Below are 20,378 nucleotides of genomic sequence, written 5' to 3'. Positions count from 1 at the left end.
TCCGCCTCCCGCTCCGCCTCTCTAACTCCATTTGACGCCGCAAAAAGGAGGGAACTGCGGTCCTCCGGCCTATCCCCAGGCGGCCGCGGCCTCAGGACCGGCGCCGGGGGGGAGGGGGAAGAAGGAAGGACCGGCCCCGGCCCCTCCCCCCTCCCTCCCTTCCTTCCTCCTCGTCCTCGTCGTCCTCGTGGTCCTCGTGAGGCGCCGCCGTGCCCACCTTGCCCCCCGCGCTCCGCACCGCCCCCCGGGCACGATGTTCGTCCCCTGCGTGGGGCCCGGCGCCCCCGCCCCCGACTTCACCGGCCTCACCCTCCTCCTGGTCAGTCTGCGCTGCCCTCCCCCCCCCCCACCCAATAATCATAATATTGGGATTGCTTAATAATAATGTTGGTATCTGTTAAGCGCTTCCTATGTGCAGAGCACGGTTCTAAGCGCTGGGGGAGATCCAGGGTCATCAGGTTGTCCCACGTGAGGCTCCCAGGCTTCATCCCCATTTAGAGATGAGGGAACTGAGGCCCAGAGAAGAAGAAGAATAGTGTTGGTATTGGTTAAGCACTTACTATGTGCAGAGCACGGTTCTGTGCGCTGGGGGAGATCCAGGGTCATCAGGTTGTCCCACGTGAGGCTCCCAGGCTTCATCCCCATTTGACAGAGGAGGTCACTGAGGCCCAGAGAAGAGGAAGAATGATGTTGGTGTTGGTTAAGCATTTAAGGACTAAGCACTTGGAATAGGCGCCAAGCACTAGTCGAAGCACTGGGGTGGATCCAAGCTAATCGGGTTGGACCCAGTCCTTGTCCCATGTGGGGCTCACACTCTTCAGCCCCATTTCATTCATTCATATTTATTGAGTGCTTACTACGTGCAGAGCACTGGACTAAGCACTTGGAATGGACAATTCGGCAACAGACGATCCCTGCCCAACGACGGGCTCACAGTCTAGAAGGGGGAGGCAGACAACGAAACAAAACAAGTAGGCAGGCATCAATAGCATCAAAATAAATAGAATTGTAGATATATACACATCATGTTTATTATTCTACATGTATATATATACACACAAGTGCTGTGGGGCGGGAAAGGGGGGGAAAGCAGAGGGAGGGAGTAGGGGGATTGGGGAGGGGAGGAGGGGCAGAGGGAAAGGGAGGGCTCAGTCTGGGAAGGCCTCCTGGAGGAGGTGAGCTCTCAGTAGGGCTTTGAAGAGGGGAAGAGTTAGTTTGGCGGAGGTGAGGAGGGAGGGCATTCCAGGACAGCGGGGGAGGGTGTGGGCCAGGGGTCGACGGCGGGATAGGCGAGAACGGGGGACGGTGAGGAGGTGGGCGGCAGAGGAGCGGAGCCTACAGGGTGGGCACTAGAAAGAGAGAAGGGAGGAGAGGTAGGAGGGGGCGAGGGGATGGAGAGCCTTGAAGCCAAGAGTGAGGAGTTTTTGTTTCGTGTGAAGGTTGATAGGCAACCACTGGAGGTTTTTGAGGAGTGGGGTGACATGCCCAGAGCGTTTCTATAGAGTGAGGTGTCGACCGAAGTGGGGAGAGGCGGGAGGTTGGGAGATCAGAAAGGATGCTGATGCCGTAGTTCAGGCGGGATAGGATGAGTGATTGTACTCACAAGGTAGCGGTTTGGATGGAGAAGAAAGGGCGGATCTCGGCGACGTTTTGAAGGTGAGACTTACTTTGTGTCACTGGGTGACCGGGCCGTGATAGAGGGGAGGGCCTCACTCTGCCCTGCTGCGTGGCCTCAGGATGGGATGAAGTGAAGTGAGAGCTCACCTCCTCCAGGAGGCCTTCCCAGACTTAGCCCCTCCTTTCCCTCTGCTCTTCCTCCCCTCCCCATTCCCCCCACTCCCTCCCTCTGCTCTTCCCCCCTCCCCTCAGCATTGTGTCTATTTGTACATATTATTTATTACCCTATTTATTTTGTTAATGAGGTGTATATCTCAATGATCCTATTTATCTTGATGTCTGCGCTAGGCTGCTTGTTCTGTTCTGTTCTGTTTTGCTTTGCTGTCTCCCTCCCCCATTCAGACTATGAGCCTGTTTTCGGGCAGGGATTGTCTCTCTCTGTTGCCGAATTGTACATTCCAAGTGCTTAGTACAGTGCTGTGCACATAGTAAGCACTCAATAAATACTATTGAATGAATGAATACTGTACCAAGTGCTGGGGCAGATACCAGATAATTAGACCACCGATCTGTTGATCCCATCCAACTCTCTCAACTCATCACACCCTACTTAGCCTCCATACCCAATCTAACCCACTCTTGATGTCCAAATAGATGTTCTCAACATCACCCTCCACTGAACTCAACTCACTCGCTCCCCTATCCCTTCGTCGCTCTGGTACCGCTAACCCACAGCCCTGGATCACCTGCACCGTCCGCCTCCTTCGCTCTTGTGCTCGAGCCGCAGGACGCCGCTGGTGGAAATCTAAACATCGGGTCGACCCTGTCCATTTCAGGCTTCTCTTTTTTTCCTTTAATTCTGCCCTCTACCCTGCCCAGAAAAATTTTTTATCATCCCTTATTGACACCCATGCCCATTGCCCTCGCCAATTGTTCCAGGTATTTGACTCCCTCCTCAGGCCCCCGGCTTCCCCCGTCCCTCACCCGCAACAATCTGGCCATCTACTTTATTAAGAATTTTATTAACCCCATCAGGTGTGAGCTCCTCAAAATCGCCCCTGACCCTCCTCAGTCCCTCCCCTCTTCTGGTCTCCTCTTCAACTTTCCCATCCTTCCCAGCAGTATCTCCCGAGGAGATCTCCTGCCTCCTCTCAAATGCCACTCCCTCCACATGTGCATCGGACCCCATTCCTCCACACCTTATATAAACTGTCCCCCCTTCCTTCCTTCCCTCCCTAACAGCCGTCTTCAACTATTCACTCTCCAGTGGCTTCTTCCCCTCTGCCTTCAAACTCGCCCATGTCTCCCCCATCCTAAAAAAACCTCTCGACCCCACAGCTCCCTCCATCATTGCCCCATCTCCCTCCTACCCATCCTCTTCAAACTCCTTGAACGAGTTGTCTACACCCGCTATCTCAAATTCCTCCATTTCTCCCCCGGACCCACTCCGATCTGGCTTCTGTCCCCTTCACTCCACTGAAACTGCCCTCTCAAAGGCCACCAAAGATCTCCTTCTTGCCAAATCCAACGGTTCCTACGCCATCCTAATCCTCCTTAACCTCTCAGCAGCCTTTGACACCGTGAGCCAGCCCCTTCTCTTGGAAACGTTATCCAAACGTGGTTTCACCGACTCCGTCTTCTCCTGGTTCTCCTCTTATCTCTCTGGCCGTTCATTCTCAGTCTCCTTTGTGGGCTTCTCCGCTGCCTCCCATCCCCTAAATGTGGGGGTCCCTCAAGGTTCAGTTCTTGGTCCCCTTCTATTCTCGGTCTACACTCACTCCCTTGGAGAAGTATTCGCTCCCATGGTTTCAACTACCATCTCTATGCAGATGACACGTGGGGCTCATAGGCTAAGTAGGACAGGGAACATTATTGAGTCCCCAATTTGCAGTTGAAGGAATGGAGGTACAGGAAAGTTAAGTGACTCGCCCAAGGTCGCACAGCAGGTCTGTGGCGGAGTGGTATTAGAACCCAGGTTCTCTGACTCCCAGGCCTGTGCTCTTTCCAGTAGGCCACGCTGCCAGCAGTCACCCCACCCCTCTTGAACACCTCCCCATCCCAACCTGAGAGAAGACTTTGTAGCCCAGGATTTGTCTGAGTTATATCCTATACTTAATGTTTCACTAATTACAAGTACTTAATTATTGTTACTTACTGACTTCAGATGATTGGCTCGCTTGCTTGTCATTGGAGCCGTTGTTCATTTGCGAGCTGGTTTTTAATGTATGATTCTTTTGTGATTTCAGCCGGCTGTGTCAGTGGGGAATGTTGGCCAGCTTGCGACGGATCTAATTATTTCTACACTGAACATGCCCAAGGTGGGTTACTTTTACACAGATTGCCTCGTGCCAATGGTTGGAAACAATCCATATGCCACTACAGAAAACAACTCAGCAGAGCTGAGTATAAATGCTGAAGGTACGTGAGACTGTTCCCAGCGTGAATGTCTCGGTTATAATAATAATGATGATGGTATTTGTTAAGATGTCACTGTTACGCTTCAGACGCCAGCCACGTGTTAGGTATTGCCAAGCACTGAGTTAGAAATGAGTCCCACTCACATTTTGTGAATGTTAATTGTGATACAAAGAGATTTCAGTAATTACTTGGATTTATTTTACAATTAGTTCCTGAATTTATGTCTTAATTTGAGACGTCAATCTGAATCAAGGTCTGTTTGTCAATCAGTAGTATTTATTAAGTGCTTATTGTTGGAAGAGCACTGTACTAAGTGCTTGGGAGAGTACAATTCAATAAAATTGGTAGGCAGTCTAGAGGAGCCCGCAGTGTAGAGGCAGAAACAGACGTGAAAAGAAATTACAGACAGGTGAAGTGATAGAGTATAAGGATTTGCACAGAAGTGCTATGGTGAGTATCAAATCGCTTAACGAGGACTCAACCAAGGGTGTAGGTGACATGTAGGGTAGGGCAGGTCGGGGAGAAGAGGGTTTAGTCAGGAAAGGCCTTTTGGAGGAGATGGGATTTTAGAAGGGTTTTGAAGGTGGGGAGAGCGGTGGCCTGCTTGATATCAGTCAGATCAGAGGTATCTTCTGGGCAGAGCACTGTACAGCGTGGCTCAGTGGAAAGAGCACGGGCTTTGGAGTCAGGGCTCATGAGTTCGAATCCCAGCTCTGCCACTTGTCAGCTGTGTGACTGTGGGCAAGTCACTTAACTTCTCTGTGCCTCAGTTCCCTCATCTGTAAAATGGGGGTTAAGACTGTGAGCCCCACGTGGGACAACCTGATTCCCCTATGTCTACCCCAGTGCTTAGAACAGTGCTCGGCACATAGTAAGCGCTTAACAAATACCAACATCATCATCATCATCATCACTTGTGAGAATACAACAGTTAGTAGACAGATTCCCTGCCCACATGGAGCTTACAGTCTAAAGGGGAAGATGATATAAGACTCAGTGTGGCTCAAGAAGCAGCGTGGCTCAGTGGAAAGAGCCCGGGCTTTGGAGTCAAGGCTCATGAGTTCGAATCCCGGCTCCGCCACCTGTCAGCTGTGTGACTGTGGGCAAGTCACTTCTCTGTGCCTCAGTTCCCTCATCTGTAAAATGGGGATTAAGACGGTGAGCCCCACGTGGGTCAACCTGATTCCCCTGTGTCTACCCTAGCACTTAGAACAGTGCTCTGCACATAGTAAGCGCTTAACAAATACCAACATTATTATTACTATTATTATCTCACCATAATCCCATCTCACAGGGTAATGATATTGTGTACTTTCACAAGAGTTGAGTAGTTAGCTACTGGGTGAGGGAGCTAGAGCATTGGGGGGGGGGGTGAGGTGAGAAGGCAGAAAAGAGGGGGAGAAACCCCCTTAAGTGTCCAGCACTTCAGAGAGAGAGAGATTTCTTTCTGACCTGGATTTGTTTCACTCATTCATCCTTTTTCTTTCTACATCATTTTAGTGTGTGTGAATGTGTGGTGTTAGTAATAAAAAATGAGCTTTATTCCTGGTTGTGTTTTTTAGAAAGTTGAGAGAGAGGGCAGGTTCTGGGGAACCAGAGTTGAGGGTGGAACTAAGCGCTGGAGTAGATACGAGTTGAGGGAGGTACTAAGCACTGGGGTAGATACAAGTTAATCAGCTTGGACACAGTCCTTGTCCCACGTGGGGCTCACCGTTTAGGTGGGAGGAAGAACAGGTGTTGATTCCCCATTTTACAGATGAGAAAACAAGACACAGAGAAGTGACTTTCCATGGTCAAACTGCAGGCAAATGGCAGAATCGTAATTTGAACCCAGAACCTAGGTCCTCTGACACCCAGGCCTGTGTTCTTTCTGCTTCCATTCTTGCCAGGCACCATTGGCCACCCACTAAAGGGATTCTTATCACCCCCTACCACTTGAGTCAATCAAAAGGCTTCGCTTGTCTTTGCTCCTGGTGACTCCCAGGACGGTCGGGGGCGGATGTTGGAGCCGATTTTCCGAAAGGCACAGGGGTGGGGGACAGGGGAAAGTGGAGAAGCTCAGGTTTCTGAGGAGGTGATTGGTGAGGTAGGAGGACAGCCTGTGGATCCGAAAGACAGCAAAATAGCTGTTTTCTTGCTTGTAAATGTGGCAGGAGAGAGCCTTGGAGCCCACTGTTCTCAATCAAATGCCTCCTCCACCCAGTGAGTAAAACACCGGTCCGGCCAGGAGCTCCTGCTGTGTCTGCCCACCCCCTCCCCGTTAGCTGATGGTTCCTGTCAGCTGACCCACAGAAGAGAATAATTATATTTGTGGTATTCTAGACTGTGACCCTGTAGTTGGGCGGGGATTGTCTCTATCTGCGGCCGAATTGTACTTTCCAGGCGCTTAGCACACTGCTCTGCACATAGTAAGTGCTCAGTAAATACAATTGAATGGATGAATTTGTTAAGCACTTACTCTGCACCCAGCACTGGGTTATACAGAATCATCCAATCAGACAGACACCCTCTTCCTCATCAGGCTCACCTCCTAAATTGGAGCTCTTTAATCCCAGTTTTATAGATGAGCAGACTGAGGCACAGAGGTGTGAAATGACTTGTAGCGGTCATCCAGCAGGAGAGTGACAGATCCAGGATTGGAACCCAGGTCCTCTGACTCCCATGCCCCTGGTTCGGAGAGCTCTGCAGCTACTGCTACTGATTTGGCCATCACCAGCAGCAATGGGGAAGGGAAGGGGGTCTCATGGAAAATCTCAGAGTCACCACCAGCTCCCTACCCAGCCCCACCCTTCTGGCCAGCGGTTTTAGGGGCTCCTTAGGGGCCCAGCAGCAGCAGTGACAGTAAGGAGAGGCGCAGGTGTGGAGGGACAGGGAAGACAGGGAAGACAAACAAGAAAGCCATGGGCCTGGGAATTAGAAGACCCGGGTTCTAATCCCGGCTCTGCCACTTGTTTGCTCTGTGACTTTGGACAAGTCACTCTTCTGTGCCTCGGTTTTCTCGTCTGTAAAATAGGAATTAAAACTGTGAGCCCCCTGTGGGACTTTGCCTGGGTCCAACTTGATTAGCTTGTATCTATCTCTGCACGTAGTAATAATGATAACGATGATGGCATTTGTTAAGCGCTTACTATGTGCAAGCACTGTTCTAAGCGCTGGGGGGATACAAAGTGATCAGGTTGTCCCACGTGGGGTTCCCAGTCTTCATCCCCATTTTACAGATGAGGGAATTGAGGCTCAGAGAAGTGAAGTGACTTGGCCAAAGGCACACAGCTGACAAGTGGTGGAGCCGGAATTAGAACCCATGACCTCTGACTCCCAGGCCCGGGCTCTTTCCACTGAGCCATGCTGCTTCAATGGTAGTACCGTGCCTGCTTCTAGTAATTTTAACAGATACCTTAAAAGAAAAATGAGGCAGAAGGGGGCACAGATATATTTTACATACCTTACAGCCTGGTGTCAAAAACCAGAAATGGGGAAAATTCAAAGGTGACATGAGTGCCATTTGTCTGAACTCAGATGACTGTCCATTGGGGATCTCCTGTACTCTTGACTGCCAACAACTGCCTTCGGATTTGTATTGTCTCCACTGCCTCATTATGCCTTGAAGACCAGTGTCTCTGGCTCGTTATCAGTAACACTCTTCTCTGGAAAATTTTGGTTATTTGAATAAACAGCAGTAATAATAATAATAACTGTGGTATCTCTTAAGTGCTTACTATATGCCAAACACTGGGGTAGAGATAAGATCATTAATTAGGTCCCACACGAAGCTCCCTTAGGTATTGCAGATGAGGGAAATGAGACACAGAGAAGTTAAGTGAGTTGCCCCAGTTTGCAGAGAAGGTATGTGGCAGAGCTGGGATTAGAACCCAGGCCCACGGTCTTTTCACTAGGCCACTCTGCTGCTTTGTGCTGACATAGGATGCGTACACACAAGCTTATTTTCTTCATTTAATAATTGAGAAAGAATGCTAGATTCAGGAATTGTTGGGTTTGAACTTTAGTGCTGTACCATCGTAAGCATTTCAATACATTTCCTCACCAGCCTTGTCATTGATTTCCCACTTCTCCGAATCAGCTTCTTTCTCTTCTTTTTTTTCCTCAGTGTATTCGTTGCCTTCAAAGAATCTGATTGTTCTCCAAATAAGATCACCATTTATTAAGGTCTGTATATTAGCCAACTGGCCTTGTTAAATTTATTAAAAGTTAGAGTAAGAAAATACCGAAACAAATATCGCTTAAAATTAAGTTCTAAAAATCATATTCTCAATCATAATTTTAAGATATGCACGAACCGGGCAATATCTCACGGGATTTTAGATGCAGTTCCTTTTTGTGATGGGGCCGACGGCTAACGGGGAAGGTAAAAATTAGGATTTACAGCTTGTCGTGCCTCGTTCAGAGGTAAACTTCAGACTAAAGAAATAGGTTCACTCTAGATCTGGACCTATATTTTCAGTACTTATTAAAAGCTCTGGAGGTGAAAACGTCATAATGCCACGCAACCACTAAATTTATCCAGAACTTTAAAAAAAAAACTGTGGATGTACCAGATTGGTGATTTGTTTTGAAGCTACTGAGAGGTTGTGCTTACAGTGTAAGAGAGATCTAACTTGGTCCTTGTATTTCCTTATCCTTCCTTCCTTCCATGATGTTTCAAAGTACAAATCCAGGTCATTTTGTGAAGCCCTCCTTTCCTGGGTGAAGAGCAGTAAGTGCACCAGAGTTCTTGTTCTTTCAAGCAGCCATGCTTACCGGCGGGACGATCAACAGCTTCAGGGGTATGTTTCTAGGCCACACATCTTCTTTAGGAATGGTTATTGCACCCTTTGGAGAAGTCAAAAATTAAAGTAAATTTTAGAGGTCTGTGTGCCCACACGTATGTCTTAGGATGATTATTCCGGTGTTGTTTGGGGTTTTGATCCTTAGAATTTAATCGGGCCTGTGACGGGGTGTATAGAGAATTTGGAGTCTTTCTAGAGGCTTACACTGCCATTGGCATTCATTTCCATAACTGCAGTCACTCTGCTTTACAGTACAGTTGGGATGCCTGAGTGGTTAAGTACATGCTATGTGAAGCCTCGTGAAAAAAAAATGATCTGTAAATGATTTATTTCCTTACCCCTTAAATCCTGAGAGTTAGCAATGGCAACACTTGGCCCAAGGGCTTTCAGATGGCAGAGGTAAGCATCAGCAAGGCATGGGAGGCTTAAAAGGTTTGCTTCCATTCCATCACGATTCATCAGGGAAAACAGAGATGCCTTTGAGTAGTAGTTGTGTAATCATTGATTCATTAATAACTTCCACGTGTAGGTGCTGGAATTTTCACAGCATTTGCTAATCTTAACTCCAGTTCAGAGTGTTTCTGTTTTCATTTTCAATCTCATATTACATACTGTGGTTTTAAGGCAGAGCCCATGCCAGGTGAGGTGTTGAAAAAGGTGGTCCCGTAGGCCCTGGCCAGGCGATCGTCCGCTCAAGGCATGGGAAATGCCTAAAATCAAACTCAAAGATGAGTCTTTTCTGAGATTGTGTATTAATCCAAAAAGAAAGGCAGTGTCGGGGTTGGAAGAGACCAAAACATAATTAGGGCTGAGGTTGAAAAGGAGAAATAAAGCGTCCACATTAAAGAAAACACTGTTGATTCTCCTCTTAAAAAATGACTAGGTAAAAAAAAATGGCCAAATAATGTCACTGAGTGGGGGGAGGGGATGGGGGAGAGAGATTGTCTGAGTCTCTCTCAAAGGGAGGGTAAATGAGGGTTCATGTTTGTCTGAATCAGTTTTCTCATTGTTTCCAGTACTCCATTCCGGTATTTATTCACCCCTGAATTGCAGAAGAATATTGGGAATCAGATCCAGTACCTGAATTGGAAGGAAATGGAAGAAACATTATCTTTTCCCGAAATGCAGGATTCTGATATGTGTATTCAAATTCCTGGAGGAGGTATCACAAAGCTACTCTACAAGCTCAGGTGAGCATCGAAAGTAGTAAAGATTCGGACTGTTTTTCCCCAGAACTCGTGCCAATAGATCCAAATAATATGTTCAAAAAGGGTTTGAATAAATAAGAGTCCATAGTAAGAAAAAACAACTATTACTTCATTCTTCTAGGCATCCATTGTTGCCATATTTAGACCAAATATTGGGCTGGGATCACTTAATCAGTGGCATTTATTAAGGGCCTAATTACATAATAGACCATTCATTCAATCGTATTTATTGAGTACTTACTGTGTGCAGAGCACTGTACTAAGCGCTTGGGAGAGTGCAATAAAGCAGTAGTCACATTCCCTGCCCACAAAGGGCTTAGAGTCTAGAGTTAGGGAGACAGACATCAAAACAAATAAATAAAATTACAGATATGTCCATAAGTGCTGTGAATACTAAGAAAAGCAGCGTGGCCTAGGGGAAAGAGCACAGGCCTGGGAATCAGAGGACCCGGGTTCTGATTCTGGCTCCCCCACTTGTCTGCCATTTGACCTTGGGCAATTCAACTATCTTTTCTGTGGATTAAGACTGTGAGCCCCATGAGGAACATGGACTGTGTCCAACCCGATTAGCTCTTTTCTATCCCCATGCTTAGTATGGTATTTGGCACATAGTAAGCACCTAACAAGTACCACGGTTATTATTTTAATGCTACTATTAGTAATCATCATCATTTGGGAGAATATTACAATAGCAAGACAAGCACTTTCTTTTAAGATGTGACATTTCCCTCCACTGAATCTTGACGGATACTCAAAATGCCCAATCCCCTGGCATCCGGGTTTTTAAGCCAGGTATTAGAAATTATTTCTGTATATTAATAACTGCTTCCCCTCTAGACTGTAAGGTATTTATGGGCAGGGAACGTGCCCACTGATTCTGTTGTATTGTTCTCTCCCGAGCTCTTAGTACAGTGCTCTGCACATGGTAAGCACTCTGTAAATACCATTGATTGATTGATTAAAGAGGCCTCTGGACCACCTTTGCCACGTCAGGACTCGTGTCCCAGGTTGATGTACAGTCAGTCAAGCTCAACAGGGCAGCTGGGCTACCTGTCACTCCCGTAGCTGCATTAATGGATATCAACTTTGTAGTAGAGTTCCTTGATAGTAGTAACCATATTGAGCACTTGCTGGGTGCACAGCATTCTACTAAGCTCTGGGAAGGAATACACAGTTGGGAATTAACCTGGTCCCCGTTTCTCGGGGTGTTTACAATCTAAAAATAAGAGGGAGAAGGGACTGGTTTCAGCCATATAAAGAGAGGTGAAATAAGGCACTAAGACAACATAAAGACAAAAACTAAGGTAAGTGGGGTACTGTGGCTAAAGGAGCGGACTTTAAAGCCAATGGTGAGGAGTTTCTGTCTGATGCAGAGGTGGATGGGCAACCACCTGGAGGTTAACTGTGGGCAAGTCACTTAACTTCTCTGTGCCTCGGTTACCTCAACTGTAAAATGGGGATTAACAGTGAGCCTCACGCGGAACAACCTGATTACCCTGTATCTACCCCAGTGCTCTGCACATAGTAAACGCTTAACAAATACCAACATTATTATTATTATTATTCTTGAAAAGAGGGGAAACATGGGCTGAACATTTTTTTAGAAAAATCATCCAGGCAGCAGAGTGAAGTATGGTTGTCCCTGAGAAGCAGCATGGCCTAGTGGGAAGACCCTGGGCCTGGGAGACAGAGGAGCTGGGTTCTAATCCTGTCTCCACCACTTGTTTGCTGTGTGACTTTGGGCATGTCACTTCACTTCTGTGGACCCCAGTTCCCTCATCTGTAAAATAGGAATTAAGACTGTGAGCCCCATGTGAGACGTAGACTGTATCCATCCTGATTATCTTGTATAATAACGATGGCATTTGTTAAGCGCTTACTCTGTCCCAAGCACTGTTCTAAGCACTGGGGGTGGTGGGGATATAAGGTAATCCCACGTGGGGCTCACAGTCTTAATCCCCATTTTACAGGTGAGGTAAGTGAGGCCCAGAGAAGTTAAGTGACTTGCCCAAAGTCACACAGCTGACATGTGGCGGAGCGGATTAGAACCCATGACCTCTGACTTCCAGGACCGAGCTCTTTCCACTGAACCACACTGCTTGCGCTTAGTACAGTGCCTGGCCCATTGTAAGCACTTAATAAATACCATTAAAAAAAAATTTACACTGGAGTTTCAAGGTCATAAATTTCTACTTATTTTCCCAGTTCTGATTTCAGTAACGGTTGCTGTCTGTGGTGGATCTTTGCACCGGTCCATTTTTTTCCCTACCCCACGCTCAGTCCCACCCTCCTGGCCTTCTCTCTCCTTTGCCTTCCTTACCTCTTTTGATTATAAGTCAAAAAGCGTGGCACTGACCACCCTCCACTCAGGCCTTCCCGAAGCAGGGTCCGGCAGGGCGCGGTCCCGGCCCTAAGGTTTGCCTTTGCGGATGGTTCAGCGGAGGAGCACTTCACGGCACCCTCGCCCTCAGGCAGCTGCCCACCTCCCTGAAATGGAAGAGGGACAGCTGCTAGCAGAGATATTTAGCCCGGTGGCTTTAAGTTCAGTTTCTGGGTGGCCAAAAACCAGATAAGTGGACACCTTAGGCTAGGCAAGGAAATAAACTGACTGACTGGTTGGTATTTGTTAAGCGCTTACTATGTGCCAGGTACTGTACTAAATGCTGGGATAGATACAGGGTAATTGGGTTGAACACAGTCCCTGTCCCCACATTGGTCTTACAGTCTCAATCCCCATTTTACAGATGAGGAAACTGAGAGAGAAGCCAAGTGACTTGCCCAGGGTCACAGCCAGGATTAGAACAGACATTTTCACCGAGGACTTGTTAGTGGAATAATATCGACTGAGTGGTTTGTGTTTGTTTGTTCTAGTTGTTCAGAAGGAATACAAATGGCTATCTTACTGAAATTCTGTTCAGAAGGAGACAACATCCCTGACGCGATTGATCTGGCCAATTATCTCAATGAGTGGCTGCAGGTCCTCAAAACTCCGGTGAGTGCTCTTTCTTGTAGGTCTCTGACCTTGTGGCATGGTTTGTCTTCATTTATCGTCTCTGTGTGCCACTTCCGAGGAGATTAGTAATATAAAATCTCATTTATAAATTGGGGCAGTGGCTCGATTCATGAAAAGTAGTTCAGTCCAGCCATACCTCTGACAGAGAAGGAAGCAGGACAGTTGACAGGAAAGCTGTTTGATTTACTAGTTTTGCATTTATTTTACTTTTTCCCAGCTAAGCCAGGGCCTAGGGCGTCGGGTTTCCAGAGGGGTCACAGAGCTCCAGACAGCTATTCGGTAGAAGCAGAAGGAAGCTCAGGCTATTTAAACAGGCAGAGCTGGCCACCTCCACCTCCTGAGGGGCTAGGATAAAGATGATGTTTTGCTTTTAGGGGTGGGTTGGTGAGAGTCCTAGAAAGCCACTGGATTCTAGGGCAGGGCCCCAGGATCTGAATTGGAGAAAAACACTGCCCCGGGGCTCGTGGTGAATCCGGCTGCGAAGCATCTTCTCCCTTTTGTCCCTCCTGCCAGCACAAGTGGTATGAATGCTGTGCTGGCTAGAAGTTCCCCGAGTCGTGTGGGCTTACAGCTCTCTCACCGTATTGAAGCTGGAGCATGCAGTGTTGGGCTCTGTTTCTGTCCCTGCACATTAAAGACTGGTTGGCCACGAATCTTGCTCATAGCTGGAAATCATTGAAACCTTGAAAATGGAGTTCAAGATGAGACCTTTCCTCGCCAATGATTCTCTCTTGTTGCCATAGGGAAAGAATTCGTGCCTACTCTTGAAGTTTCTTCTGGAACCAAAGCTTTGTTTCTGGGAAGCCAAAGAAATCCAATTTGGTTTTGAGATATTAAGGAAAAATGTGATTTACGGCAAACAGCTGGAGAAGAAATAGGTGTCAAACATCTATAGTAATTAAGATGACTTAGTTTTTGGGCCTGACGTGAAAGCATCGCACCTCTGTTGAAAATGCAGTTCTGTATTTCAGTGTGCGCCTCTCTATTAGTCAGTCAGCCACAAGGCACGGTGGTATCTGGCTTCCACTTGATCCACCGTAGCAGCGGAGTCCAGCACAGACAACCCTGTTTGCACTCAGTAGGCAGATGGTTTGACTCGGTCCCCAGTGAGGGTTGGATCTCATTAAGATGATCCGTCCGCAATCTTTGAGGTTCTTCTCCGAGACCACCCGGTCAGGCCCGCGCTACGCGTTGACTTATTAAACAGAGCGTACCTGCTCTTGGAGGCCCGGATTCCCTGGTGGGTCCGTCGGAATTGCCTCTGCCCTCAAAGCAGCAAGGCCTGGGCCTGGGGATCGAAGGACCTGGGTTCTAATCCAGGCTCTGCCAGTTGCTTGCTGTGTAACCTTGGGCAAGTCACTCCACCTCCCTGTGCCTCAGTTTCCTAACTGGTAAAATGGGGTCTTCTCTTCCTCGTCTGGGAACCTCACGTAGGACAGGAATTGTGTCCAACCTAATTTACTTATACCCATGCCAGTGCTTAGAACAGTGGTTGATACATAGTAAGCGCTTACCATTAAAAATAAAAACTGGTGGTTCATTCCGAACAGCCCCACCACAGAGTTCTGGGGTTGAGGGGAAGGTTGGGCAAGCAGCTCGGCCGTGGTTTGATTCTCGCTCTGCACGTAAAAAGTCCTCTGCTTTGAGCCTTTGAACCAGATGACACGGTGTCCCATTTGTCTCGAGTCCTCAGCGAAAAGATCTGTGCGACCATTGTCCAGGACTTGGTGAAGGGAACCACCCTCCTTGGACTCTTTGCAACTCTGTATGGGTCCAGTTGCCAAAGAGCAAGGCGTCTGGCCTGCTGAACCTTCCTTGGACCAGACTGAAATAATGTTGGTGTTTGTTAAGTGCTTACTATGTGCCGAGCACTGTTCTAAGCGCCGAGGTAGATACAGGGTAATCAGGTTGTCCCACATGAGGCTCACCGTCTTCATCCCCATTTTACGGGTGAGGGAACTGAGGCACCGAGAAGTTAAGTGACTTGCCCAAAGTCACTCAGCTGACAGGTGGCGGAGCCGGGATTAGAACCCATGACCTCTGACTCCTAAGCCCGGGCTCTTTCCACTGAGCCACGCTGAAATGAGAGCTCTCTGAGATTCCCAGTTTCCCTTCGGAGACAAAGCCAGGAAGCAAGTTCTTGTATAGGAATCTCTAGTTGCCATAGAAGAGGAGAGCCCAGTTCCCTTTAGGAATAGGATTTTTTTTAGCACTTTTTTGTTTTCCCCTCTCAGATCTGACTTGGAAGTGGGCCGGGAGGGGAGTTGAATAAGACCGGGTTTTCGAACTCGAGGGTATGAAAATGGATTTTAACAGTAAAGATTGAAAATCTAATATTTTTTTTGTGTTTAAACCAGCAGAGCAACGATCCCAAGGCTGCTCCTCCGAAGTGGAAAATACCAAGTTCTTGGAGGCTGCTTTTTGGAAGTGGCCTTCCACCTGCACTTTTTTGATGGTTTCTGGTAGAAAAAGAGTAACACGAGACCCCGAACTCTAAAATAGAGAGTACCTATGTACAACTATTTAAAAAGCCTAAAAGCAGATTGGATTCCCTGACTACATTTATCTAAATGGCAGCTGTTTCCTGCAGTTCCAGGGAATATCACAAAGGAAGCGGTCTACTATTGCCCTATGTTCTTCAGTAACAGCAGCTGTAAATATTGTCCAATAAATGGTTTCTTAGTAAATTGTTCCCCAGATCTTGTGTGTTTTGGTGGTTCAACCTAAAATAAATTCATTCAATCGTATTGATTGAGCGCTTTCTGTGTGCAGAGCACTGTACTAAGCGCTTAATTCCTAGCCTTGCATATTTAGGCGCCAAATCCTACGGTCTGCCAATGAAGTAAGTGTTCTGTACAGAAGCCACCGTCTGTTCACGGAGATGGCGTTGTGCCGGTTCCCGTTAGTCCCGTGTTCTGGACAATTCGCCTATGTTCATTTTCCATCCCACTTTCCGCCTCCCTCGTTATTAGCTTTCCTTTCCTGGTTTCTGAACCACTTTAAACTTGTAGCCTGTTTCCACCACTTCCTCAGTCAGGCCATTCTGTGGGGCCTCGGAGGACTACAGACCTAATTAAACCGCATCTCTCCTCTCCGAGGGAACTCCATTTCTGATACAGAAGAGATTCGGACATCTTCCGAGCCTGGCGAGTTGGTCTTCGAACCCCTTCAGGGCAGTCTCCGTAAGAGCGCTTATGCACGGTACTCACTCGGTAGTATCGATTTGGGGCACTTTCTCCGTGCAGGGAACTGCACTGAGTGCTTGGATGAGTACAGTGGAGTTGGTAGTCAAGATCCCCGCTCTCAAAGGAGTTTACAGTTTAGCGGGGGGGCAGACAATAAAATAGATGCGGGTAGGAGGAAGCAGTAGAGTATAATGATGCGTACGCAGTGCAGGGAGAGGGGTGAGTAGCCAAGTGCTGCAGGAGTGCTGAAGGAGCAGTGGAGGGGATCACTTTCTGTCTCGCTGAGCACGTTAACCTCTCAGAATTATTTTGGTACAGACCCCGTGGGGATAATTAAGGTCTTGAAGTCCAAAGCCGTTCCCTCCGATCCCCACGGGGGTTTCCCAAGACCCTTGGATTTGGGTCACCCCAAGCAGAGGGTCTGGGGTGAGAAGCAGCGTGGCCTAATGGATAAAGCACAGGCCTGGGAGTCAGAAGGACCTGGGTTCTAAACCCATATCCGCCACTTGTCTGCAGTGTGACTTTGGGCAAGTCACTTAACTTCTCTGGGTCTCAGTTACCTCATCTGTAAAGTGGGGATTAAGACTGAGCCCCCAGGGGATGTGTCCAACCCGATTATCTTGTTTCTACCCTCACACTTAGTTACAGGGACTGGTACATAGTAAGCACAAATACCATTAAAAAATCCAGAGTGTGTAGAGCTTCACACGTCATATTCCATCTCGAGATTTGACTACTTGGGGTTGGAAAAGGTGGTATGGTGTGGGGAAGAAATTAACCCTTGGGCCAATCTGTTGATGGAGGTCTGGAAGACTCCCTAGGTACATTAGAAACACACCTCTGGGGAAAAAAGTCTAAAGGTGGAGCCCAGTTTGGTACTGGATTTTTTTAGTTGGTATGAAATGTTGATAGGGTTGGTTACGGATGACATTTCCATCTTTTTATGATTTCTTGGGAAGGACTAAGCTTTGCCGGTGGGGAAACAGCTGGCTGAAGTAGTAACTTGTTAACATGGAAAAATGGGAAAATTGGTGTTCAGTGGATGTTCAGAAAGTAGTTTATATTTCAGGTGTGAATCAAAGGCACTGTACAGACTTTTATTACAGCTTCCAGCGGGTGGAACTGTTGGGACATTGTGCTTTCGGGCTTTGGTAGAGTGAGGGGAAAAAACTTTCGTCTTATTTTGTATTCAAAAGGTAGTTGTGACTTTTTCTGAGGGGCTTTTAAACCAAAGAGTCAGCCATTTCTTCCTCTTTTCTTTGCCCTTCGGTTTTGATATTGAGTGGTCCGGTTGTATAAAGCTGAAGACTACGAAACTGAATTCTAGAATTGCCTCCCAAGGAGGCAACCAGAAGGCCCACACCTTGACCAAATCAAAGGTTTGAACATATTAAACAACTTGCATCATGGCCGAGTGGCTTGGGAGTCAGAGGTCATCGGTTCTAATCCCGGATCTGCCATTTATCTGTTGCGTGACCTTGGGCAAGTCACTTAACTTCTCGGTGCCTCAGTCACCTCATCTGTAAAATGGGGTTTGAGACTGTGAGCCCCACGTGACACGACCTGATTATCTTGTATCTATCCCAGCGCTTAGAGAGGTGCTTGGCACACAGTAAGCGCTTAACAAATACCATAATTATCATTATCGATTATTAAATAAACAGAAAGAACAAACAGGCTTTAAGTTCAGGACCAGTTAGCAACCTGCCCAGGGATTAATTTTAAGCTGATTGGCGTTTCATTATATCAGGGTTGTCCATTCATTCATTCATACATTCATCTGTTTTTATCGAGCACTTACTGTGTTCTGTACAGTACAATAAAAGTCCGTAAAGTGCCTTTAATTCACACCTGAAATATAATGTAATTGGAATAACCAAGAACTCTCATTTTGGTTGCATGGGGGTGGGGGGAAAGAAGAATGTCTATGCTTAGCCTGATGCCGAGAAAACAAAAAAGGCAGCATTATCAACTCTTTTCACCAACTACTCTCCAGCTTCCTTCATTCTGCTCAATGCATCTTAGTCGTACCTTGTATTTGATTGCCTCACCTCCACCCTTCACTCAATAACAATAATAATTATGGTATCTGTTAAGCGTTTACTATGCGCCAGGCAATATTGTCCCACCAGTCTGGACCTCCCTCCCCTAAAGTTATTCTGACAAAGCACAGCTCTCCCCATTTTCGAAACCCTCCTAAAAACCCATTTTGTCCAACAAGCCCTTCCCACTAAATTCCCCAAACCCAAGTCCCTAGCTGTGATTCTTGAGACCACATGGGAAACTGGAGTCCTTGAGGAATGAGAGAGTCAACAATTGGTTTATATTCATATCTGTCTCCCCTCTAGACTGTGAGCTCGTTGTAGGCAGTGAATGTGCCTATTGTACTCTCCCAAGCGCTTAGTACAGTGCTTTGAACACAGTAAGTGCACGATAAATACTAATGAATGAATGAAGGATGACCCTGATATAATTAAATGCCAACCAGCTTAAAATTAATGCCTGGGCAGATGCTAGAACAAATGACTAAATCATTTACGAATACCTAGACGAGCATAAGAATCTAGAATTCATTCAGTAGTATTTATTGAGCACTTACTATGTGCAGAGCACTGTACTAAGCACTTGGAATGTACAATTCGGCAACAGATAGAGACAATCCCTGCCCAGTGACGGGCTCACAGTCTAAACTAAAATCTGCCCTTTCCTCTCCTTCAAAACTGCTAACATGGTGATCCAAGCATTTCCCATATCCTATTTTTTTGACTACTGCATCAGCTTCCTCGCAGATCTCCTTGTCTCCTGTCTCTCCCCACTCGAGTCCATAGTGCCCTCTACTTCCCGGCTCATTTTTCTAAAAAAAATTTCAGTCCACGTCTCCTCCCTCCTCAGGAACTTCTGATGGTTGCCCATCCACCTCTTTATCAAACAGAAACTCCTTACCATCGGCTTTGAAGCAAGTCTTCAATCAGCTCTCTCCTTCCTACCTTACCTCGCTGATTTCTTGGTCTCATGCCGTCGCGTCGTTTCCGACCCTCAGCGACACCACGGACGCATCTCTCCCAGAACGCCCCCGCTCTCCATCTGCAGTCGTTCTGGTAGTGGATCCAAGGAGTTTTCTTGGTAAAAATATGGAAGTGGTTTGCCATCGCCTCCTTCCGCGCAGTCAACTTGAGTCTCCGCCCTCGACTCTCGCCCGTGCCGCTGCTGTCCAGCTCGGGTGAGTTTGGATTGTAGCAGATGGCCTTCCGCTCTCAAGCCACTGCCCGAGCTAGGAATGGAATGGACAGGCCTCTGCTTGACTCTCCCTCCCGTAGCTGAGACTGGTAGAGGACTGGAAACTCCCCCGGTGCGACTGTGAGAGGGCAGATTTCTTGGTACAACCCGATTTTCACCTTTCACTCCTCTAACGCCAACCTACTCACTGTACCTCGATCTCATCTCTCTCGCGGTTCGTGTCATCCCTCTGTCCTGGAAACGCCCCCCCTTCATATCCTACAGCACACTGCTCTCCCCATCTTCAAAGCCCTCCTAAAATCACGTCTCCAAGAAGCCTTCCCTGATTAAACCCTCATTTCCCCTCCTCGCCCTCCCTCCTGTGTTGCATATACTGTTGGATCTGTACCCACTCAAGCACTCGATCCTCACTCCAGCCCCTGATACTTCAGGACAAAGCCTTATATGCTCCCACGTCCCCTATCTGTAATTTATTCTAATGTCCATCTCCCCCTTTAGACTGTAAATTCCCTGTGGGCAAGGATCATTTCTGCCAACTCTACTGTACTGTACTCTCCCAAGTGCTCAATTCAATGCTCCGCACACCAGGTACTCAAATGTTATGGATTGATTGATGAATAAGTTTCTAGGAAATAACTGGCCTAGCCGTAGGATCAGCAAACTGTGCTAGAGCAATCTAATCTCTATTTACAATATCCTGAGGCCAGGGAGGCTGGAGGAGAAGGAGGAGCAGCACAATAGTAGTAGTAGTAGTATATCGAGTTCTCCCAAGTGCTTAGCCTAGCATTCTGTACACAGTAAGTGCTCAACAAATACCATTGATCGATTAATAACATTGCTTATCTACTGAGTGTAATGCACTGGTCTAGGTGCTTGGGAAAGTACAGCAGAAGTACTTTCAAGAGGATCACACTCT

At 47.4% G+C, this 20,378-nt stretch overlaps 1 protein-coding gene and 1 long non-coding RNA gene across 5 annotated transcripts; one reads left to right on the top strand and one right to left on the bottom strand.

The window, feature by feature from the left end:
- The first annotated feature begins 170 nt into the window (after positions 1-170).
- Positions 171-15,737, top strand: PSMG2 (proteasome assembly chaperone 2). Of its 4 annotated transcripts, none has more exons than XM_029065903.2 (8): positions 171-319; positions 3,864-4,035; positions 8,141-8,199; positions 8,698-8,816; positions 9,836-10,009; positions 12,899-13,019; positions 13,784-13,918; positions 15,398-15,737. In XM_029065903.2, the coding sequence occupies exons 1-7, from the start codon at positions 254-256 to the stop codon at positions 13,916-13,918; spliced, it is 846 nt and encodes a 281-aa protein (XP_028921736.1). In that variant the 5' UTR covers positions 171-253; the 3' UTR covers positions 15,398-15,737. The 4 variants fall into 4 exon arrangements, with proteins under 4 accessions (XP_028921736.1, XP_039768066.1, XP_028921737.1 ...); XM_039912132.1 differs by having other exon boundaries at positions 15,401-15,485; XM_029065904.2 differs by lacking the exon at positions 13,784-13,918 and having other exon boundaries at positions 173-319.
- LOC107547491 lies at positions 8,174-9,841 on the bottom strand. Its single transcript, XR_001604261.3, has 2 exons — positions 9,158-9,841; positions 8,174-8,862 (listed from the first exon to the last, which is right to left on the bottom strand). It is a non-coding gene; the product is annotated as an uncharacterized LOC107547491 (long non-coding RNA).
- Positions 15,738-20,378: the final 4,641 nt, after the last annotated feature.

Source organism: Ornithorhynchus anatinus, chromosome 5 (genome assembly GCF_004115215.2).
Source record: "Ornithorhynchus anatinus isolate Pmale09 chromosome 5, mOrnAna1.pri.v4, whole genome shotgun sequence".
Taxonomy (NCBI): domain Eukaryota; kingdom Metazoa; phylum Chordata; class Mammalia; order Monotremata; family Ornithorhynchidae; genus Ornithorhynchus; species Ornithorhynchus anatinus.
This window is presented reverse-complemented; position numbering and strand designations above follow the sequence as displayed.